The following is a 22811-nucleotide window of genomic DNA, read 5'->3' as shown; positions in this document are numbered from 1 at the left end:
TGAAGGAAGCCCCCCTCAGGTAATTACAAAATAAATTGATTACCTGCCGTGTATACTTTTATCTGCTGGATAATCCCAGACATCTAATAATAAAGTTGCAGCTGATTAAATCCATATCAGGCATCTCCTGTCCTCCTTTCAGAATAGCTGGACAACAGAGGTTCCCCCCTGCCCTAAGAGATTTGCATATCTCAACAACGTAATGACTCAAGATACCTAGTCCCATTAGAAAAAACAAGAGCATTAACTTCCTGGAAATTAGGGTACTGACACTGACCTTAAGGAAAGACAGTCTGACAAAACAAAAGTGGCCAACCTGAACAAGCAGAAGAGCACACACAAAAGTCATACATTGTACACATTTTAGTCATCCCTCGACTTCTCATTAGGATGATCAAGGCAGCAGATTGACTCAGCAGGACAAATATTTTATAACAGAAATATCTTACTTTACAGCCTGTAGGAGAAATAGTTTGCTTTGTTTGCAAGGCTTTTGTCTCTTTTCTTGATTAGCTTTGAAAATTACTGGAGGAGAGCTAAGCAGAAGAAATACATTTGAGCATTTAGTTTTGAAAGTGGAGGGCTCTGACTACAAGGAGAGAGATTGTAAAAATGGATTCTGCCCGGGCAGAGACAGACCCCAGGGTGATGTGCTCATAGCAACCTGCGTGGCTTTTTGTACCAACTGTGGCTTATTGGGTTGTGATTTTATTCCTAGATACGAGTTGCAGGAAATCAGGTATGCAGGATTTTTCTCCTTTAAACAAATATCTACTCAGCCTGAAACTGGCAATGCTGTTTCAGCTATCACCAGTGTACTACATCAAGACACACTCTAGCAGGTATTAAGATACTTCAAAGCAGATAAAGCCACACCCAGCATCTGCCCTATATTTTCTAAATGGGACTTTCAGAACTTCAACAGTGTACATTTTTAACTTGACTGCCAAAGCTTGTTTCTTAACAGTAATCACCTGGGGGTGGTGGGAAGGGAGAAAGTGTCAAATCACATCCCTCTCCTAACAGCCCTATTTTGTCCTTTGCTAAAACCAAAGTTTTACAAATCACCCATGTACTTCCTTACCAACGTTAAGTCCTATACTGCATGGGGAAGCCTGCCAACATCTTCCAGAAAGAACAAACAAGTCCTTGCAAAAAAATTATGGCACAAAAGTAGATGTTCACAAAGTGAACCTTCAGCTCACAGAATCTATGAGGAAATCCACACATTTATCAATTTCTATCCAAATCACAGGTTTCAAAACTCTAAGGAAATGGATAAAATATTGCATCAAAGAAAGGTTTACAAGCTTTCAAACAGTACCACCAAGGATAACTAACCCCAAGATCCACAGCCACTTACAGGCAGAAAGATGTCTGGCAACAACTGAAAGACATGCAAAGCTGCAATGGCATCAATTCTACTTTCTTTGTGTTCTGTAAGCAAGTCCAAAAATCCTATATTTAGTGCCTGAAGACACATGGAAGGTCTATAACAAGTTGCTTCGTCGTTTTCTTCCCCCATGCATTTTCTGAGAAGCAGGGTATATGTGATTTGGAATAGATTATTTACTTCTTGTTTTTTAAACAAATGGCATCTCTACTAGCCCAGCCCATCCAAAAAAACTATTAAAATGGGAAGTTGCTCAAAAAGTTATGTTTGAACATTTCTCTAATACACAGACATAAGTTCATACACACAACATACAGTAGTTAGTAACTAACCTATGAATTATCTATGCAGCTTTGGAAGCTCTTGTTTGGGCAGCAACAGGAAAAAGCAAGGCTTCCTGGACAATATTTCCTGGCAAAAAGCTGAAGCTGCCCCCATGTGAATTTGCACAAGGAGCAAGAATTCAGTTCAAAGAAAAAGTAAAGATAACAAATTTCCAGTTAGATGAGCTGAAGAGCTGTAGCTGGAGAAAGGTCTGGGATCTTTTGCCAGATGGCAATGCGGTTGTATATAGTGCTGAAAAGGCTGCCATTAACCTGATTTCAAAGTATATTATTTGGATAGCCTTTTACTCCTTATTAGTTCTTATTTCTACCATACTTTTCTGTGGTTTTGCAGCAACTAACACAATGGTGTCCTCATCCATAATTAAGGCTCCAAGGTAATACATTATTATTTGTATTATTTAGCATTTTGATGCTTGTATGAAACCAATGGTGGGTTTACATAAAAGGATATAAAATACGGTCAAATTTTTGCCTTCATTCCTAGAGTTAAAACTACATAATTACATTTTCAATATTGGGTACGCCTCCTGTAGACACAAGTTGCTGCTCAATTATAGACCATGCCTAATATCCCTTCTACACTTTAAACTGACACCATAAATCAGCCTGGTCCCGCGCCTCACACTGCAATATAGACAAGCCGATAATTAAAATATACTGCTTCAAGAACACACACACCATGCCACACACTAGTAATTGTAAATTAACACCAAAAACAACAGCTAGCTTTAAAAATTCAAAAGGTAATTCTCAATGCTGCTAATAAGACTTAAATCTTCAGATGGGAAGTGCTGCTGTGTTAAGGTGCTTTATCGGGAAGACTAAAAGCCACAAATCAAGTTTTAGTAAGACTTTATACTTTTATTACACAAACAGAAAATATGTATCAAACTAAGGACTGATTGTCAAAATTAACTCTAATTTAAAATACTGTAAAATTCCTGGAAACTTCATGTTTTTACAATAATCTTACAGAAAGATTAAAAAACTGGATTGACAGTAAAACAAAACTTATTTTTGTAAGTCTGTTGTGAAGAGCTGGCTTTCATGAAGGACACTTCACTCACTCGCTCTCTCTCATCTTCAATCATCTGCTTCTACATTCAGAAGCTTTGAGAGATTCATTCGAGTTTTCTCAAGTGCTGCTGTTTTTGCTCGTCTTGAAGGTCTTGAATTTGGCAATATAACTGGTTCTGGAACTTCATCACCACTAAACATAAAAAGTTTCAAAATGGCCACAAAAAAGTTGTAAGCAAATTTAAATGTAAATATACTGCCTAGAAACCACTGAATAATAAACTACATTCTTTACTGTAGACACTGCACTGGATATAGGTTGTAAGTTTATTTTTAAATAGCTATGTATCAATTAGAACACGTGACCACCACAAAGGGATAAGCAAAAGTTAAAGTGTATGGAAAGCTGCAAGATTAGCTTTTAGGGGCTATCAACAAAAAACGATTTGTTTAGACAAATTAAAGACTTCATATTGAAGTTAATGGGTCATGTGCTTGACCATAAGCAGATGTGGGTCCACAGTTAGAGTTAAGATACCATAGATAACAGCACTGCGTAATGGGGTGAAGTGAATGGCATTCAATTATTTATTGCCAAATGTTGGTTTCTAAAATTTATCAATTTACAAATTAAAAAACTAAACGAATAGTAACAAGATAGTAGCAATTAGTGTAGCAGAGGTAACATTACAAAACCCTTCACTAAATAGCTGTTACACAAGAAAGAAACTGGAAGATATACTGGAAAAAAATTAATGCAGGTTGGATTTCTCAGCTTTGAGTCTGAGCTATTAAAGAAATTGTTTAATTTCCTTACTATTTCTTAACTAGTACTTCTCAAGGAGACAGAACGTTTATGGACAGGTTTTAATTACTTATGTTTTATTACCCTTGTTGAGAAGTCTGGGATTAATTCTACACCTCTACCCTGTTGTAACACCACCTGATATAATACGAATTCGGATATAACACAGTAAAGCAGGGCGCCAGGGGGGCGGGGCTGCGTGCTCCGGTGGATCAAATCAAGTTCGCTATAACACGGTTTCACCTATAATGCAGTAAGATTTTTTGGCTCCCGAGGACAGTGTTATATCAAGGTAGAGGTATATATATAGTCAACATGTAGTTTATCTTCTGTGCTTGGAACACCTAATTTTTAAAAGGAAGGTCATATGGATGAAAGGGTTTGAATTACGTTTGCTTGTGAGAAAGAAGGAAGTTAGAGTGGCAGGAGGGACACTGTGCATTCATTACACAAGACTGTTTACCTTTCACTGTCAGACGCTACCATTTTACGATTTCTTCTTGTATTCACAGACCTAGCCCCGGTGTTTATTTTTCTCTGCCCTAAAACACAAATGAAAGTTACCCATCACCAGAACAATGACAATGTGCCTTTTGTTCAAACAACCTTCACATCTTAGAACTCCTAGAGGCTTTTCACTTCTTCAGTCCTATTTTCTAAACAAATTTCCCTCACCATACATGGGTAGTTCCTTACACCAGTGACTCTCAAACCTTTCCAGACTACCTTTCCTCTTTCATGACACCAGCACTATTGTGTGGTAGTCCAAAAGTAGACTATTAAGTCAAGGCTGTTATAGTGATGAAAACTGTTTCATAAACTCTGTCAGAGATCATGTTTTAAAAATCTAAAAGGCTTTAAAGCAAATGATACTACAACAAAGATATTTTTGCTGCAATTCCTATAGGCCTTACTTTAAATTTAAAAAAATATTTGTAGCTGTTAATGTTAAGCTGCAAAACTTAAGTCATCTCATACCTCTAGTAGCTTTGCTTCTTGTAGATTTCTGCTTTGCAGGTGCATAATCTTTATGTTCATTAACAGGACTTTGATCAACTTCTTTATTCTTTTCTGTGTAACAGAACAGTGTATCAGGCCAATCATAACAGATGTGATCTTTATATACCAATGCTGAAAATGAACTAAACAAACCTCTGTTGTCATTTTTAAAAATTTCAGTCATTTTTAATTTAGAAAAAATGGGAACAAACACTAGCAACCATTGCAAAGTGTGGTTTTCTTTACAGCAGTGTGGTCAAACGTTTCCAGTTGCGTCCCTCCTTACCAGTAATGGAATCTGTCTGCCCCCTCTCCTCCCTCCAACTACTCCACAGCCAAGGCTTCCTTAGCAGTAGATCTTGGGTTAAAGGCGGAGTTGGGGATGGAGACGGAGCATGGCACTCCCTTCCTGCCCCCCCATGGGGGCTTGCCACAGCCCCACACCCTCCTAAATATTCCTCTGCACCCCCCGGGGGGCACACCCCACAATTTGAGAACCACTGCTTTACAGGATGCAAGAACGCTCTCTACAAGAAAACATGTACTGAATGCAGAATCTCCATTCCTCTTTGTGGGAACGTCACACTGGAAAAAACAAACTATAAGCCAGCAGCAGGCAAAAGCTGTTATCCCACAGCTGGAGGAGGGGTTTGGGGGGAGGAGGGAGGGTACACAACCTAAACAAAGGAGTCACTACCAACTCCCCCTACAGTGAATATGCAAAGATGAAAACAGCAGAAATTGTTACACATATTTTGTGCCATCTCTGAATTATATTTATTTTAGTCTATCAGCCCCACTGAGCTATGACTGCTGGAGCTTAGTACTCTGAAATGATGTAGTTCAGGCCCTGAAGTAAGTCACTAATAAAGCAGCAGAAAGGAAAAACCAACTGAGTGGTCTTCAAGTCAACTTAAGACAGTTGCTTAGCTATTTAGATAGGAAACGGATCAAGACCAGTTCCTGGAAGAATTTCTAGACTCCTTGTCTGAAGGGTGCTAACAGATCTGGGTTACTGACAGCATAGGAACTGCAAGTGGGCCACCTGCTGCCTAAACGGTAGAGAGTAGGGAGCTTCTTGCTGTACAACTACTAGTGCAAAGTCTAGCTCCAGATGCATAAGCTAACACTGAGAAGAGACATCACTGCTAACATATCACTCCAATAAAATTAGTCTGAAAAACATAAGAAATCTCTTTTGAGAAAAACTGCAGATATGAAAAGAACTCAAGTCCAACAAAGCAAGAAAAGGAAAGAAGAACTTGAAAACTAGTGATAACTTTCAAACTCAGTAAGTTTTCAGGCTAGTTAGTAGACACTAGTATTCAAGAGATAAGTGACTATTCAAATCTAAAGAAAGCCCACCTGGTTAGTAACATTTATTTGGGAATAGACTGTGAAGAGAATCGCTGGTGGAGAAGTGTGTGGCAATTCTCACACAAGAGGAATATGGAAAATGAAAGGGAAAACAGCAGAGAAACAGGTAAAAAAGCTAGAAAAAAACCAATAGGTAAAATAGTCCATTTTCAAAAGGGTAAGAATGTACAATTTACCACTTCTATTTTTGTTACTTTAAAACTTTTCATAGTAAAGAGAAAGCCTGTATGCTTCTATGTAAAAAAAATATATAGACACCCCACCCCACCCGCATTCAGGGACTAGTTTATTCTCCTGTTAGCCATACTTTCACTACATTACCTTCCTCATTTGGATTAACATGCTCAGATGTTGTGGTGCCAGTTTCCTGTTCTACTTCAGAGCGGTCTTTGTCTATATCATTTCCTTTGCTTAAATTTATCTTGAATTTCCCAATCATTCTTTGACACAACTTATCTTTGACCTTCTGTGGATAGAAATGTTTCATATTAATATTGCTTAATTCTACAACAGCTCATTTCTACGTATCTTCTAATACAGGATTATCCACAAAATGCTGGCATTTCTGTATCTGAGAATCATGCACCCCTCACTATAGTAAATTCGACTAGCACCATATTTTGTATGGAGATAAAACACTCTCTAAGTTATGGATACTAACACACAAGGTTAATTATTTAGGAAACAACAGAGTGGATCAGTTTAAAAAGCACCGTGGTTACATAGCAATTTAGATCAAGAATAAAAAGACTATTTAGGTCACCAGCATTAATCCTTTGTTCATTTTAGAATTAGTGGCCAAAATAAAAGGAAGGCTCTTGATCAATAATCTGAATTCTTCAAGATGAGTCCCTGCACATTCACGCTAATGGGAGGTGTATCAGCACTGCAGCAAGCTATTGGAACCTTTGAAAGCAATGCCCGTTGGGGCACCTGGGTGGCTCTGAGCATTTCAGAGGAGACCATGTAAGGGCCTGGACCTTCTTGAATCCCATCACAGCTCTGTGATCATACGAGAGCTCCAACCTAAAATCCCCAATTTATTTGGTAAAAACTACAATGTACAAGGCACTAAGAGTATAAATCAAGTATCAGAGGGGTAGCTGTGTTAGTCTGGATCTGTAAAAGCAGCAAAGAGTCCTGTGGCACCTTATAGACTAACAGACGTATTGGTGCATGAGCTTTCGTGGGTGAATACCCACTTCGTCGGATGCATAAATGTTTACTGCTATTAAGACCTAGTAAAGGTTCCAGGTCTACATGTAATCTCTGTTGGAAGGAAATGAGGCAGTTGGGCACCCTAGCCTTTTTTATACCCTCACCTTTGGAACATTAAGAGCTGTAGGGATAGGAAGAAGTGCAGGCATCACAATGGGCAGGGCTTCCAGAAAGTTCCATCAATTTGCTGTACTGTGGTGTAAGCAGGGGGCCAACTCACCAACCAGTGTGTCAAATAAAGCCGCCAATGGCAATAGAATGGCAGTCCCTTTCTTCCAGGATGCGTTTATTTTTCAAAATCCAAACAGTCCAACTCAAAGCAAAACAGATAAACCAGGTTCTGATGCCTGGTCCTTCCTAAAGCCTCTTCCTCAAAAGGCTTCTGCCACAGCCGGTATCTTCAGCCAGATCTTCCACCTAGTTTGTGCAAAGAGCCCTTTCCCCACCATTCCCTGATCATGGTCTTCTGGAAAAGACTTCCTGCTTGCTCGCCTTTTATCTGAGGACAAGGTGACCTACTATCACCTAAGCCCTAGCCTCAAACCCCCTACCTGGAAGGCAGCTTGTTAGTAACAGGTGGGGCTAATGCCACATTCCTTAAAAGGGCCATCCCACCCCATGACACACAGGTAACAGTGTAATACCACAATAGTCCTAAAGCCACTCAAAGAAGGCAAATTAGTTCTCATTACTGGGAGGCTAATCTGGGGGAAAGGAGTCCAGGAGAGCTGGCTGTATTTTAAAGAAGCCTTATTGAGGGCACAAGAAGAAGCCATCCCGATGTGCAGAAGGAATAGCAAATGTGACAGGCGACCAGCTTGGCTTCACAGAGAAACCTTTGGTGAGCTTAAACACAAAAAGGACGCTTACAAGAAGTGAAAATTTGGACAGATGACTAGGGAGAAGTATAAAAATACTGTTCGTGCATACAGGAGTGTAATCAGGAAGGCCAAAGCACAACTGGAGTTGCAGCTAGCAAGGGATATGAAGGGTAACCAGAAGGGTTTCTACAGGTATGTTAGCAACAAGAAGGTGGTCAGGGAAAGTGTGGGACCCTTATTGAATGGGAGAGGCAACCTAGTGACAGATGATCTGGAAAAAGCTGAAATACTCAATGCTTTTTCTGCCTTGGTCTTCACAGACAAGGTCAGCTGCCAGACTGCTGCACTGGGCAGTACAGTAGGGGGAGGAAGTGAGCAGCCCTCAGTGGTGAAATAATAGGTTAAGGATTATTTCGAAAAGCTGGACATGCACAAGATCATGGAGCCATATCTAATGCATCCGAGGATGCTGAGGGAGTTGGCTGATGTGATTACAGAGACATTGGCCATTATCTTTAAAAACTCGTGGCGATCGGGGGAGGTCCTGGAAGATTGGAAAAAGACCAATATAGTGCTCATCTTTAAAAAAAGGAAGAAGGATAATCTGGGGAACTACAGACCTCCCAGCCTCAACTCAGTCCCTGGAAAAAACATGGAGCAGGTCCCTCAAGGAATCCATTTTGAAGCACTTGGAGGAGAGGAAGGTGATCAAGAACAGTCAACATGGATTCACCAAGGGCAAGTTACGCCTGACCAACCTGATTGCCTTCTATGATGAGATAACAGGCTCTGTGGATATGGGGAAAGCAGTGGAGGTGATATATCTTGACTTTAGCAAAGCTTTTGATACGGTTTCTCACAGTATTCTTGCCAGCAAGTAAAAAAAGTATGGATTGGATGAATACACTATAAGGTGGACAGAAAGTTGACTAGATCGTTAGGCTCAACAGGTAGTGATCAATGACTCGATGTCTAGTTGGCAGCCGGTATCAAGCGGAGTTCCCCAGGGCTCTGTCCTGGGGCTGGTTTTGTTCAAAATCTTCATTAATGATCTGGATGATAGGATGGATTACACCCTCAGCAAGTTTGCAGATGACATGAAGCTGGGGGGAAGAGGCAGATACACTGGAGCATAGGGATAAAGGCCAGAGTGACCTAGACAAACTGGATGATTGGGCTAAAAAATCTGATGAGGTTCAAAAAGGACAAGTGCAGAGTCCTGCACTTAGGATGGAAGAATCCCATGCACTACTACAGGCTGGAGACCGACTGGCTAAGCGGCAGTTCTGCAGAAAAGGACCTGGGGATTACAGTGGACAAAAAGATGGATATGAGTCAACAATGTGCCCTTGTTGCCAAGAAGGCTAACAGCATATTGGGCTGCATTAGTAGGAGCATTGCTAGCAGATCGAGGGAAGTGATTATTCCCCTCTATTCAGCACTGGTGAGGCCACATTTTGAGTACTGCGTCCAGTTTTGGGGCCCCCCCACAATAGAAAGGATGTGGACAAACTGGAGACAGCCCAGTGGAGGGCAACAAAAATGATTACGGGGCTGCGGCACATGATTTATGAAAAGAGGCTGATGGACCTGGGGTTATTTAGTCTGCAGAAGAGAAGAGTGAGGGGGATTTGATAGCAGCCTTCAACCACCTGAAGGGATGGTTCCAGAGAGGATGGAGCTAGGCTGTTCTCAGTGGTGGCAGATGACTGAACAAGGAGCAATGATCTCAAGTTGCAGTGGGGGAGGTCTAGGTTGGACATTAGGAATACCTATTTCACTCGGAGGGTGGTGAAGAACTGGAATGGGTTACCTAGGGAGATGGTGGAATCTCCGTCCTTAGAAGTTTTTAAGACCTGGCTTGACAAAGCCCTGGCTGGGATGATTTAGTTGGGGTTGGCCCTGTTTTGGGGGGGGTTTGGACTATTCCTGAGGTCTCTTCCAACCCTAATCTTCCATGAGTCTATTCTATAGTCCAAGTTGTGAAGGACTATCTTCAATTGTATTTACATGTGATAAAACAAGCTGCAGCACATTTATCATGAACCTTACTGCGATGACATGAAAAACATGGCATGTTGCTTCAACTTATTGCACTGGTTGAAATGGTTCATTGTATTTTAACAAGATAGTTCATAGTGATCTCAGCCCACAAATTAACTCATTTTAATTAGATATGTTTAAAATATAAATATCCTGATTAAAACAAAAATTCCATCCTGATTAGTATGAAGTTTACACAGATTCTTTGTTAAATAACTAAAAAATAAACTATAGAATACTACTGGGATACTAAATTTTTAGCTACTAAAAAGGTACCAAGAGCAATGTAACACAATTTATTTGTATACTACCTACCTCAAGGATCTCGTCAAGTAGAACCAGAAGATCTTTTGTGAAATATTTGCTGAGTTCTAATGAACTCAAGGATTTCGCATAAATACGAACATCTGGTGCAGTTGGGTCTATCAAGATCTCATTGCAGATTTTCACGGCTAAGCTATCGTGCACTGTTAAATCCTGGAAAAATTGTAAGAACATTCTGAAAGTTGGTTGAAAGTTATTTACATGAGAAGACCATGTAATGTGCCTAACATAAATATCCAATCAGCTATGTTAAATGGCAAAAAGATGTTTCTCAAAAAAGCATTTTATGCATGTGCGCCAATTTATGTATGTGCGCGCGCATACACACACACACGACGGAGCAAACAATAACTGCTAGCAAATTAAGTATGGTGGTGTTGCTTTAACCATATGAGAAAACAGCAGTTAGAAACAGGTCACTTGGGATGATCTCTCTCCTTCCCTCTTATGCAGGAGACTCAAAGGGAGAAATCTTCACAGAGTGATAGCAGTGGCTGGGTTGTTGGGATGCAATCTCTAGCCACAAACATCAAAGTAGCACCCCATCAACCACAATCTACATACTTGGTAATCCTGGGACTTTTTGGCCTGAGGATTCAGTCCACTTGGTCTTGTCAGGTCTACTAACAGTTCAGAAACATTAGCAATATCTACTTCAGCCAAAGGTGAAGATGCAGGAGCATTAAACAGTGTTCGCAGAGTTGGAAGAAAGGCTTCCTCAAAACATTCCTGATTAGTCCTGTTTTAAAAGAGGCAAATGCTAGTAACACAATACGAAAATGTGATCAGAAGTTCATCACAGCCGCAGGTCAGAACTAGCACAGTGTTTTGTGGGGCCTCAGTAGACCCAAACCTTCCAATCCCATTCTAAGGGTTGAGGCCCACCATGGACCAGGGGTTCTGTCCGTTTGCTGGATCAGGAAGAAGGCCCTAAGCCAGTTTAAAACCAGGTTATATATCCAACAATCCTTTCTCTGTCTGTTGGTCCCTGAAGAATCCAGTCTGCAACTCTCCAGAGTGCGGGGGCAGAGGGGGGTGGCTTTAAAGGGATGATAACCAAGGAAGTACATTAGCATCCCCCTCCTATTAGAGAAGGTACATTCAATGCCACAATAGCACATACACAATTGCATTTTTAATAGTGATGACTCTGGAACAAAGAATGACCGTGACTTGGTGGGATATACCATAAAACTAATGTTCAAAGATAAAGATTTCAGACTCCTCTTGCCAATATAACTGCAACCAGAGAATGTGTCTCAATAAAACCAGATAACCTGCTCACATGTAGAATTAACAACAGAGGTCAGAGCCCATTATTCCAGATTGGGGGACACTATCCTAGTTTCACTTTGATACTGGACTCAACAGTAGTTAAGTGAAAAATTATCCTCTCAAAGTGATTTATTCCTGCTCTTGACAGAGTAGTGATAGGAACTTAAGGATTTTTCCCCCCACCACAATTTCCCTCTCCCCATCCCCAATTCATTCAACTGTTCTTTTAGTAGCAATCTATAGTCCAACAGAAACTTTAAATTCACTTTTTATTGTAAAAAATAGATTAGTAACTATTTAATATTCCCAATTTAGCTTTTACACTAGCTAGCCACAAACTGCCACTCAAAGAGTAGCCAGTCATATTTTTTCAGTGGCAGAGAAGGGCAGGAGGAGAGTTTAAGTCGTCCACATTTTTGTTGTGTTTATTTAAACCTCACCTTTCCCTCTCCCCCACCAACCTCCCTCTGCCCCACAAAAACAAATACCCTGCATTGAAAATCCTGAATCTGCTAATTTAATTATTTAAAACAGGAGCCCAACTGTTTCCTCTACACAGCTGCTGAGCACTAAGGTCAGTTTGTCTGTTTCCTTTTGAAGTTCTACTGCTAGTGTTCCTTCAGTGACCCTTCAATGCCTGGCTGCAGTGCTCAGCAGCATAAACAAGTAAAAATAATTCTGTTTATATTATCTCTTCCTTAAGAAATTCAATAAAGAATTGGATCAGAGCTCCCAAAGCAGTTTCACAGGCAGCAGTAAAAACAGATTTAGGAAAGGGGAAAGAAAATACGAACAAAAGGAGATAATAAGGAATTTCAAAAGACTAGAAGAGATTTATTTCACTCCAACCCTCTAACCCTAACTGTACGTCTTAAACATCAGCACGGTTATCTCACTGTCATAGTAATCTCTGCACAGACAGAGGAATATGTTGACTCAGTTAAAGATCATTTCTATGATCCATTGAAACAGCTAGTATACACAGTCCCTCCACATGATAATCTCATGATCCTGGGTGACCTAAATGCAGTTACTGGCACCCTGCAAACTGGATTTGAACAGGTCATTGGTCATTATGGTTCAGGCACACCCAATGATAACTCTCACCACTTGCTTATATTCTGTGCCTCCCAGAATCTTTCCATTCTTGGGTCATGGTTCAAGTGGCGACACATACATCAGATGTCATGGATCTCTCACGATGGCATCACTCAGACGGAGTTGGAACACATCATTACACACGATAGATGTCTCTTTGCCTCCTGTAGAGTATATTGTGGTGCGGAATGCACAGCAAAAACAGATCACTTTCTAGTGGTCGCCCAAATGATGTAGATGCGCCAATGAACAGGTAAATCCTCTGCGATGATGATGAAGTTTAATATTGACGCACTCCATATGCCAGGTTTAGCCAACAGGTTTTGTCTTGACATCAGCAACAGACTCTCAGCTCTAGCTAATCTGCCAGATGACGTGGAGGTTCCCTGGTCCCTGTTCACTTCTACCCTCAACCAATCTTCTGAGTAACGATTGGCTATAGGCATCCAGCACACCGACCATGGCTATCAGAGAAGGCTTTCCAGATAATAAAATTTAAGGCTGCATCCTGCCAGTGTGATAAGCACACTTGTAATCAGCTGAAGTGAAAATTTAACACCCTGGAACTCCGCCATCGCAAGGCATATTATAACCAAGTGGTGGATGATGTCGAATTTGGCTTAGCCAGGGGCGACTTGAAGCCAGCATTTTGCGCCATTCACAACCTCAGCAGTCAAGAGGTAGTCATTACAAACAGCATCCTGAACGACATGTCATCGCATGACAACATTCCCTCACACTGGGTGGAACATTATCAGTGTCCTGAACCATCCTCCAGCTGCCGCTTGTTCAGCGCTGGATAATCTGGCAGTCACTGCGGTTCCGGATCCAGACATTTGTACTGATGCACCGACATTGGATGAAATGAAGTGTGCCATCTCTAAACTGAAAAATGGACGCGCAGGCAGTGCTGATGGCATCCCCTCAGAGCAGCTACACTGCACTCTTAATCCTGGAGCAGAATCACTTCTGGCCATCTTTCATCTGGTGTGGAGAACTGGAACCCTGCCACCTGCCTGGAAGGACAGTATTGTGATCTCACTCTAAGGGCAAGGGACCGCACAGTGATTGCAAGAGCTACTGGCCAATCACCATGCTCTCAGTTCCAGGGAAGGTGTTTTTGCATGTTTTGCTAGCACGCCTGGAGTCTTTGCTACATTGGAAGCATCATCCCCAACAGTCAGGTTTTATGCAGAACAGGTTCATGTTAGACGCCATTTTGGCCCTTCACTTGTTGTCGGTGATACATCACGAGTTCAGGAAGCCCCTGCATGTAGCGTACATTGATCTTAAGCCTGCATTTGATTCAGTAGACCGTATCACCTTATGGAAGGCCTTAAAGGCGCAGGTATCCCTACCACTCTGCTGGACTTGATTAGAGAGGTGCATAACGGAACCACTACCCGTGTTAGTCTGGGGAACCGGATGTCAGCACCTTTTAAATCAGTATCTGGTATTAGGCAGAGTTGCATTCTGACCCCTGCACTCCTTTGTCAGGCAATGGATTCCATAATGCAGCATTCTGTCAGGTCCATAGGCATTGAAATCGGTGATTTCTCATTCACAGACCTTGACTATGCTGCTGATGTTCATTTAGTACAGAGCTCCAACAGGTTTCATGAAGCACTCCAGCATGTGGAGAAGGAGTCAGATAAGATTGACCTCCATGTTTCATGGTCAAGACAAAACTGCAAAATTTAGGACCAGGTCCACCAGCGACTCCAATCTCTTTGAACAACAAAACACAGTTTCCATCTTCTTCTTCTTCTATCTGGGTTCTATACCAGCTCCTCCAATTCTCACACAGAAGTTCTCCATTGGATTGGCATCACAGCATCTGCCATGGGCCGTTTACAACGGATATGGAATCAACACCATCTTAGTATGACAACCAAGTTCAGGATTTATTCGAGCTGTATCCCTCCCATACTGTTGTAGGGCTGCGAAACATGGACACTACACCGCGCAGACTGGACAAAGCTGGAGACTTTCCACACAGAAGGTCAATGTTGTATACTGGGCATACAGTGGAATGACTTCATTTGTAAGGCAGATGTTTATGGTTGTTCAGATCTACAGACTACTAGGGCCATTGTTCACAGGCGGCACCTCATGCTTTTCGGACACGTCGCAAGTGTGCCACAAGACGTTACAGCGAACGCCGTTCTCTGGGTAGCTTGTAAAATTCGGGATAAAATTCCACCGAGGGGTGGAGGCAGCCCAGAGGCAGACCCCCCTATTACATGGCTTCATCAAGTCTGTTCTGATGTTGCACACTCTGGCCGTCAAGCCTTTGCGGTTGAGTAGGAATGGGCCAGATGGCGAACGATCATTACAGTCGACTGTCTGGCTAAGCGTTGAAGAACTGTCCATTAAAAAAAATGGGAGGTGTGGATTTTATTTCTAGATATGTCCCAGATGTAACCAAAACAATGGAGTGATCAGTGTTGATAGCCATATACTAATGCAGCACAAAGGAATAAATGAATCTTTTTGTGCAAATAGATACACACTATTACTATTTTAACTCTCTCAAGAGGGAGCATGAAAATGATCAACTTACCTTCTTAGGAGGCTGTAAATTAAGCCTTTAAACACATAGTTAGGCACTTAAACGTGTCCTGATTTCAAAGTCGTTGAGATGCGAAACTCCCAATGAAGTAAATGAGAACTGCTCAGACATACTGAAAAATTAGGCCATTTATTTAGGTGTTTGATTTTAAGTACTCAGGTTCGACAATGCTGTCCTTACTTTCTTAGGCTACTGTATCATAGTTACATAATACACCCCACATACAAAACTTATGGGAATCACAAGAACAAAATCAGTTAAAACTATAACCTAGAAAGGAAAGAAAAAACAATGTATGATTTCAACATCAGATTTTAAAAAGCTCATACCTATTTGCATAAGCAAATAAAGGGAAGAAAACTCCCAGACAGTGTCTAAGTTGAATATCTTCTTCTGTCACTGGATTATACCACAACAAAATGAGACGAGAAAGAAGTTTGGCACTAATTAACCTCCCAGAGAACATCAACTTGGCCAGGCCTTCTGCAGCTTCTGTCCTGAGTTCTGAAAACTTAAGTAAAGGAAGACTGGATCAGAGACAGAAGTACAGCCCTTTGACTGATACACATTAGTTAATTGAAAAGTAAAGCCCCAATCTTACACTGAAATTCATGTGGATACATGCCGATAACCTCCATGCAGGCTCAGAGTTGCATCCTTAGTGTCAGTGAAACTCTTAAAATAGCATCCCCTAGACACTTGTAAGTTACTGTAAATGTAAAATGAATGATATCCAAATCCACACTAATAGAATTCAGGAGCCTCAAATCTCTATCATGAAACCTACAGATAACATAATGGAAAAATCAAAACTTCTTAGCTTCCAGTCCATTTCCAACCCAGTTAAAAGTGAAAAAGGCTTTTCACTCACTAGTGAAAAAATGGATTTCAGAACACACAACTTTGCTACAACAATCCTGCCATTTCATTGCTCTTGCACAGCTACAAAAGGCATGGAGGACTGACAGTTTCAGTAATGCCAGGGATGCATTTAATCATACTTCTTTGTAAGTTGCCAAATACTCAAACACTAGTAGTCTGCATCCATTTCTCCTTATTTAGTTCAAACTCTCACTGATAAGGCTTCAGATTTGCCCTTATCCATCTACACAGTTTCAAAAAATTTGTGAGCGGTTTCCCAAAAGGAAGGAAGGAGGTCCAAAGTAGGAGCCAGTTTTCAAGACAAGTCCCAATATATTTATCCTAAGACTACTTACAAGAAGGCTACCATGGTGAAAAAGCCAATCACACAAGGTGACCAAAATCCAAAAGTAGCTTAATGAAAATTTGATATAAAACAAAATAATAATGAGGAATACAATCCATCAGAAGGCTCGTACACACCCCCTTTTTTCCCCCCCTTACAAAGGTCACAATTTGATGTTTTCAGAAAGCACTGGGTATATAATTGTAACGGAAACAAAACCACTGAAAACTTGCAGAAGATGCCTAGTTAGTGCCATGAGTTACGTGGGAGGGTAGCAGAGACCAAGAACAGAATGCTACGACTCCAAAACCAGACCCAGTGAACTCACAATGACAGCTTTAACTCCAAGAGTGATGAAGTAATTTCCTCCTCTTGCAAAGTACAGAAAACAGTTTATAAAAATGGATTGGAGTAGTGTTTAAAATAGTCTGTTCTGGTATAGATACTACTGTATTCACATGGATATCCCTGTTATCACAAGCTGTTCTAGTTATTATTAATGATATAAATGGAGCTATGCCAATTTACACCACCCTAGAATCTAGCCTAATGACCTTTCATGGGAAAATAAAGTTATCTGGGTCATAAAGGAATGTCGCTCATATTTTCACCGGGAATACTATGGAGTCTTCTAAAGAAACCATGGAAGAACAGCAGCTCTATTTATAGACTTCTGTGCAGTACTTAATAGTACACATGCAATTTTCATTCATATTTAAATCTATAAGCAATTCCTGAAATATCTCAATACACTGAGCATCTGATCCAAGAATATAAACATACAGAAGTGTTTGGGAAGAAAGTAAGATTACTTATGTACAATTATGTACAAATTTTTACTTTTGTAACAAAAAAGAAGATGTAGAAGAGCAGCCTGATAGCATTTCATAGATAACTTACCTCGCTGTCTAAGAAACTGGAAAGAAGTTGTAGGAGGTTGTGAACAGTGGCAGTCTCTTCTTCCAACTCTTTTATTTTAGTCTCCTCCTCTTCACAATCTCCATTTCTAATCTCTGTTTCTTCACTGTGAGAATCGTCTTTTTTTGCTTTGAATGTTTCTATCCCAAATAACATCAGCTGGTCAAAGACTGCCTTTAAAGCACTTCGCTTTACCTTAATATCATCAATTTGTAAAACCTAGGTTTTGTAGACAGGGAGAAAAAGATGTATAGTACTATGGTACATCACTCAATTAAAAGTTTTGTTAAAAACAAAGAGCTGACAATATTTAACTCCTAAATCAGTGACTGAGATTACCCAAAGATCACACAACAATTCACCTAAACTAAGTGGAATCTCCCCAGACTTTAGAACGGTATGAAAAAGCAACCTGAACGCTCAAATATGAACCAAGTATGGAATAAAATCTGAGGTTGAATTATATTAGATTATTCATTCAGCTCCAGCTATGCAATCAGCCTACTTCGTTCAGTTCAAAACTGTGCAGCACTATTTATAGCTGTTTCAACTGGGGACGTCATCCTGATCCAAATGGGAGGCCTTATCCCATGAATTCTTACTGCTCTATTGTGTCTATTTTGGAAGCAATAATAATAAAATCAAACTTATTTGGACTTTGCTAACTCTCAAAGGCCCAAATCATAATTTGGACCCCACTCTGCTGAGTACTATTCATGTAAAACAATAATCCCTGTCCCAAACAGTTTAGAGTCTAATTTGAAAGACGACGCAACAAGTAATGAAATGGTAATAAATTCAAATACTTGCATAAATTAGTCTAATCTGAAAGAAGACACACATACCTAAGAGTAACATTTTCCAGAATGACTTCACCTTAAGCTTCATTTTCTATAGTGATTTAAGAGTCTAAGTTTCACTGAAAGTCAATGGGATTTAGGCTCCTAAGTACCTATGTCACTTTTGACAATTTTACCATAAATTCCCTTGGTCAGTAACTATATTGTCCTATATGTTTGTCAACACCTAATAAAATGGGTCACTTATTTTGAGGAGGGCCTTTGGATGCTACTACAGTACAAATAAATATATAAGAATGTTAATAAATAACGGTTCAAGAAACCCATCTGCTATTGTTCATGTGACTCTAGAGGCCTTAGGTTTGATTTAAGCTCCTTTTGCTCTGCCCTGAACTCGGGGGGGAAGAAAGGAGAGCACCAGTCATGAAGCATTTTCCACACCATGGACATATGCAACTTGCTTTTGGGAAAAAAAGTGCCGAGAAGACTACCTAGAGCTGCCAGGACCCCTTTCTTTTTCACATAATGCCCAAGATAGGCCAAAAAGAAAAAAGTCACAAATATTATGAATTAAGCTTCTCAGCATCTTGTATGCAATACTGAAGTACCCCATTTTACAGGTGAGGAAAACTGAGGCACAGAGAAGTTAGATCAATCAGCATAAGTCAAGTGTATGCGGCAGAGCTGGGATGTAAGCCACATATGTATTCACTATTTTTTAAATCTTCAGCCAAACACAGATGAAGTCCTATATACAGTAGGTACTATTTTATTTAGAATTATGTGCCACAGGTACAAGACCAATTTTATTCACAAAGTCACAGCCAAACAACCCAATTCTTATCACTAAGAAAATTTTTACCTGTAGCAGCAATGCAAGGTGTCGACTGGCAAAGTCTTTGTTCTGCAGGGCACAGCAACCCAAACATAAAACTGCCATATTTCTTACAGCTGGATGGATATTAGTTATTCCAGGAAGTATCTAAAAATAATAATTTGATTCTTTGTGATTAAAATGTACATACTGGAACAACAAAATACTTGCTATGACATGTTTGAAAAGAAGTTATTAGAAAGTAAAATGTTAAGAGACCTAGAGTGCAACATATTCATATGTGCTTTTGTACCTAGTAAGTGAGCCAACTCCCGACCCGCCAGTGGCTTACCCTGACGGCCAGGAGCCAAAGTTTTCCAACCCCTGAAATATAGGGTCGGCTTATGAAAGGGTCATACAGTTTTTGCTATTTTTACCTATCCATTTTGGGGGGTGGCTTATAATCAAACAGGTTAATGAACAAGTATATATGGTAGCTTATAAAAAAATACGAAAATATATCACACATGCAAAACACAAAAGCAGAGATTGAGATGTTAACAGAAGATGAGACACGCAAATATACACAAAGAAATTGACAACTACACGAAATGTAGTGTGAAGATGCATTATAAGAACTACACCATTTTCCATGGTGCTTAAGAATGTTTCTATTTTCATTTTATTTTTTCTACTTTCTATCTTTTATACTTGTGAAGTTGTACTACTTATTGCCACATACCAAGGATTCAATGATCCCATTCATTGTTGGGCCTATTTCTTTAGAAAGGGCCATCTGCTTGAGGAGTTCATAACACATCAGTAAACACTTCAGCAGTGTTTCAGGATCATTCTTTAAGAGGAGAAAAAGATTTTCTTTATCAGGAATGGGAGAAAGAAAAACAAACAGATAATACTGTCTTTCTATGCAAGTAAAATGTTCTCTTTACACTACATTCTCTCTATCAAAGAATGCGATATCCACGTACAGGACTGAAAATGAAATAGAACTACAGTTAGTTGAATTTGTGGTTCATTTGTCATTAATTTTCACTTAAGACACTTAGGTAGGAGAAAACCCCTTTTTTAAAATAGAGTATTAATTATATCCTCAAAGTACATAAACTGCACAAAACAGCAGTTAAATTGTAGAGCATTTTTGATAGAGTACATTATAATTTACATTTGAAGTTCAAATTTAAAACACTGACAACTGGATGAAAAACAATGAAATGCCTATTAACAGCTTCAAAAGAAAATTAAATAAGGCACAGGCCTGTTCACCAGTTGGTTGAAAACCAAAGTGAACTAAAATATCACTGATATAAAAATATAACCAGCACTTTTTTGGGGGGGGGGGTGCTTGGGGGGGGAGAGAAGAGAGGGAAAAAAAGGAAATAGAACCTTCTCCACACGCATTTCTTTAATTTCAGGCTGTTCTGTTTCTTTTATCAGATCACTCTTGATGCATTCCAGCTCTCTTATTTTCTCTTTTAACACCAATGCACGATTAAAATCCTGCAGAGTAATACATTCCTCCAAAGCTTCTTTTGTTTCCAAAAGTTTCACTTTTATTTCAGCCAGCTAAATACACAGAAAATGAAAGTCACAACATTGTAACTAATTTTTATTAGCTGTAAAATAAATGATAGACTATCTAAATCAGTCAGTCAGTAGCACATATATACAAAGTGTGCTGTCTGTAAAAGTACATAAAATTAAATAGCCACTGTATACATTTCCTGTAAGTTACCCAAAATTCGTTTACCTTAAGTTGTTGCTTTCTTATTTCAGCTGCATCTACAGGAGTGTCAACTGTTACAATGGGCTCACGAACCTCTGAGATAATTTCTGCAACCTAACATTGGAGGCAAAAGTTATTGCTATTAACACCGCTTGTTGTCATTGGTCTGACTCTCAGATCCTATAGACATATATACCTGGACCTTCAACATTAAAAAAGTGCCATCCCTCTGCATAAATCCTGAGCTTTCATTCAGATTTCTTCAGTAGATAAAACTAATGCAATAAATTCCCAAAAGATTAGTGACACTTTTTGCCAATATACTTCCCTACCACACAAGAGGTCTAGAATTTCCTGATAGCTAGCTGAGTCTGGAAATGTGACAGAAAGGACTGATGCCTTCATAAAGAGGCGTAAGGGCCTGTGAACGTTTTGGTCAAAATTGGTTGAGATCTGCCAAGTTGAGACATTAAATACTGCAGTTTGTCAAAGGGCACCACTTTTTAAATTTAGTGGTATTTTCAAAAACAACCCATCAATGTTTAGAAATCATACATTCTAGATTGTGGGTGTGCACATGGCTTATTTAACTTCAGAGTTCACATATCTTAGGGTGCATGGTGAAAATGAGACAAGGCTGGAAGAGAGGACCAGAATGACATGTTTTTGCAGAAGTAACTATAGTGGTTGCTGCCACTTCCATTACAATAATCTGTCAAAGCTGTCTGTTACATGGCCTAAAAACAAATAAAACTACTTACAGTATGAATTCTCCTGTCATCATCTTTGAGAATGCTGAGCAATCTCTCGACAAGTGAAGATATAAGGGATGTTGAAGTAGTAGGTAGAATAAGAATCTCCTGCAAGACAGCCAGTAGACGCTTCCTGTGTTTTTTTTAAAAAAAGTGACGTTTTACTCTTTTTCAAATTACACCCTCCTTCCTTAAAATACTGGGGAAACACTCAATAGCTAAGATTTAATCTACTTTATTTATTTTGAAATACATTTGCTAGTAAAATACTAGGTTTTTCTTAGATGAACACTAATGAATTATTCAGTTTTTTTACTCAGTATTATTTTCTTCTGCTTTTACTAAGATGACACCAAATTTTCTATGAAGTGTGACCTATTATCTAAATAAAAGTGAGGGGGTAGGAACACTCGTTTATAATTAGTGAAGAACACTTCTATTTAAGTTCTTTAATTAAAAACTCTCATCTTTCCAGGTGCAAAATGTCTTAACTAGTCTAATACTACAAAACAACTTTATTCCTTCAATGCCTGCACAATGCAGTAAACCAAAACAAAACGGTCACGCCGACAATACTAATGAATGTGCAGTTGTATCTGGAAAAAGGAAAAACTTGGCATTGTGGGTTTTCAAGCTTATTGTCTCTCAATAATTTCCATGTCAAGTTTGCTCAAGTTGCAGGTAAAAAGATGGTTTTAATGTATCAATTAAAATAGTAAAATCTGCTTGAGATCTAAAATGGAATCTATGTCTTTTTCTTTCTGATATCACAATTCATGAAGAGGCTGTTTACTTAGAACTTAGACAACAATTCTGATGATTATGAGCAAGTCAGAATGGAAAATAAACGAATTCACTCTCCCACGGTGGTACTAGGTCTCCATTAATAACAGAAGTATTTTAAATGTATTGATTCACTGAAGTAAGCAGCTAGGACTCTGAATATACTCAGAAGCAACCCTGTTAAGCAAGGTGAGGCCATTTTTCAACCAGCATAGAATTGTAATATTTTGACTGGCTGACATTTTTTTCTTTAGAAGTACATTCTAGATGCAAGCAAGCGGGTTTCCATAGTAAAGGCCAAGAAGTCAGTAAAACAAACCTGTACATGCATACAATTTTACAAAGCTTACCTTCCTCCCTCTTCAGTGGTATCCATGCAGCCTATAATAAGAATCAACTGCTGACCTATAAATTCTTTTGTCAGCAAGTTTTCAATACAGGAAAAATCTTCCCTTTGTTCTTCACTCAGAACTGGCATGTTCTGAAGGTAACTGAACACAAAGA

The 22811-nt window shown here is 39.6% G+C and overlaps 1 protein-coding gene across 2 annotated transcripts in view; it reads right to left on the bottom strand.

Annotated features, from left to right (window-relative positions):
• Positions 1-2586: 2586 nt before the first annotated feature.
• NCAPG (non-SMC condensin I complex subunit G) overlaps positions 2587-22811 on the bottom strand; it is a 39346-nt gene continuing 19121 nt past the window's right edge. For both annotated transcript variants that reach the window (XM_030565407.1, XM_030565408.1), the window contains 14 exons: positions 22658-22798; positions 21534-21657; positions 20797-20886; positions 20433-20612; positions 19771-19881; positions 19077-19196; positions 17397-17633; positions 15619-15800; positions 10909-11083; positions 10336-10497; positions 6260-6404; positions 4541-4633; positions 4026-4104; positions 2587-2950 (listed from right to left, as the gene is read on the bottom strand). In XM_030565407.1, coding sequence (XP_030421267.1) covers positions 2824-2950; positions 4026-4104; positions 4541-4633; positions 6260-6404; positions 10336-10497; positions 10909-11083; positions 15619-15800; positions 17397-17633; positions 19077-19196; positions 19771-19881; positions 20433-20612; positions 20797-20886; positions 21534-21657; positions 22658-22798 — 1966 coding nt within the window. In that variant the 3' untranslated portion in view covers positions 2587-2823. The remainder of the gene's footprint in view (positions 2951-4025; positions 4105-4540; positions 4634-6259; positions 6405-10335; positions 10498-10908; positions 11084-15618; positions 15801-17396; positions 17634-19076; positions 19197-19770; positions 19882-20432; positions 20613-20796; positions 20887-21533; positions 21658-22657; positions 22799-22811) is intronic.

This window comes from Gopherus evgoodei, chromosome 5 (assembly GCF_007399415.2).
Source record: "Gopherus evgoodei ecotype Sinaloan lineage chromosome 5, rGopEvg1_v1.p, whole genome shotgun sequence".
NCBI classification, from domain to species: domain Eukaryota; kingdom Metazoa; phylum Chordata; order Testudines; family Testudinidae; genus Gopherus; species Gopherus evgoodei.
Note: the sequence above shows the minus strand (reverse complement) of the source record. Positions and strands in the feature narration are given on the sequence as shown.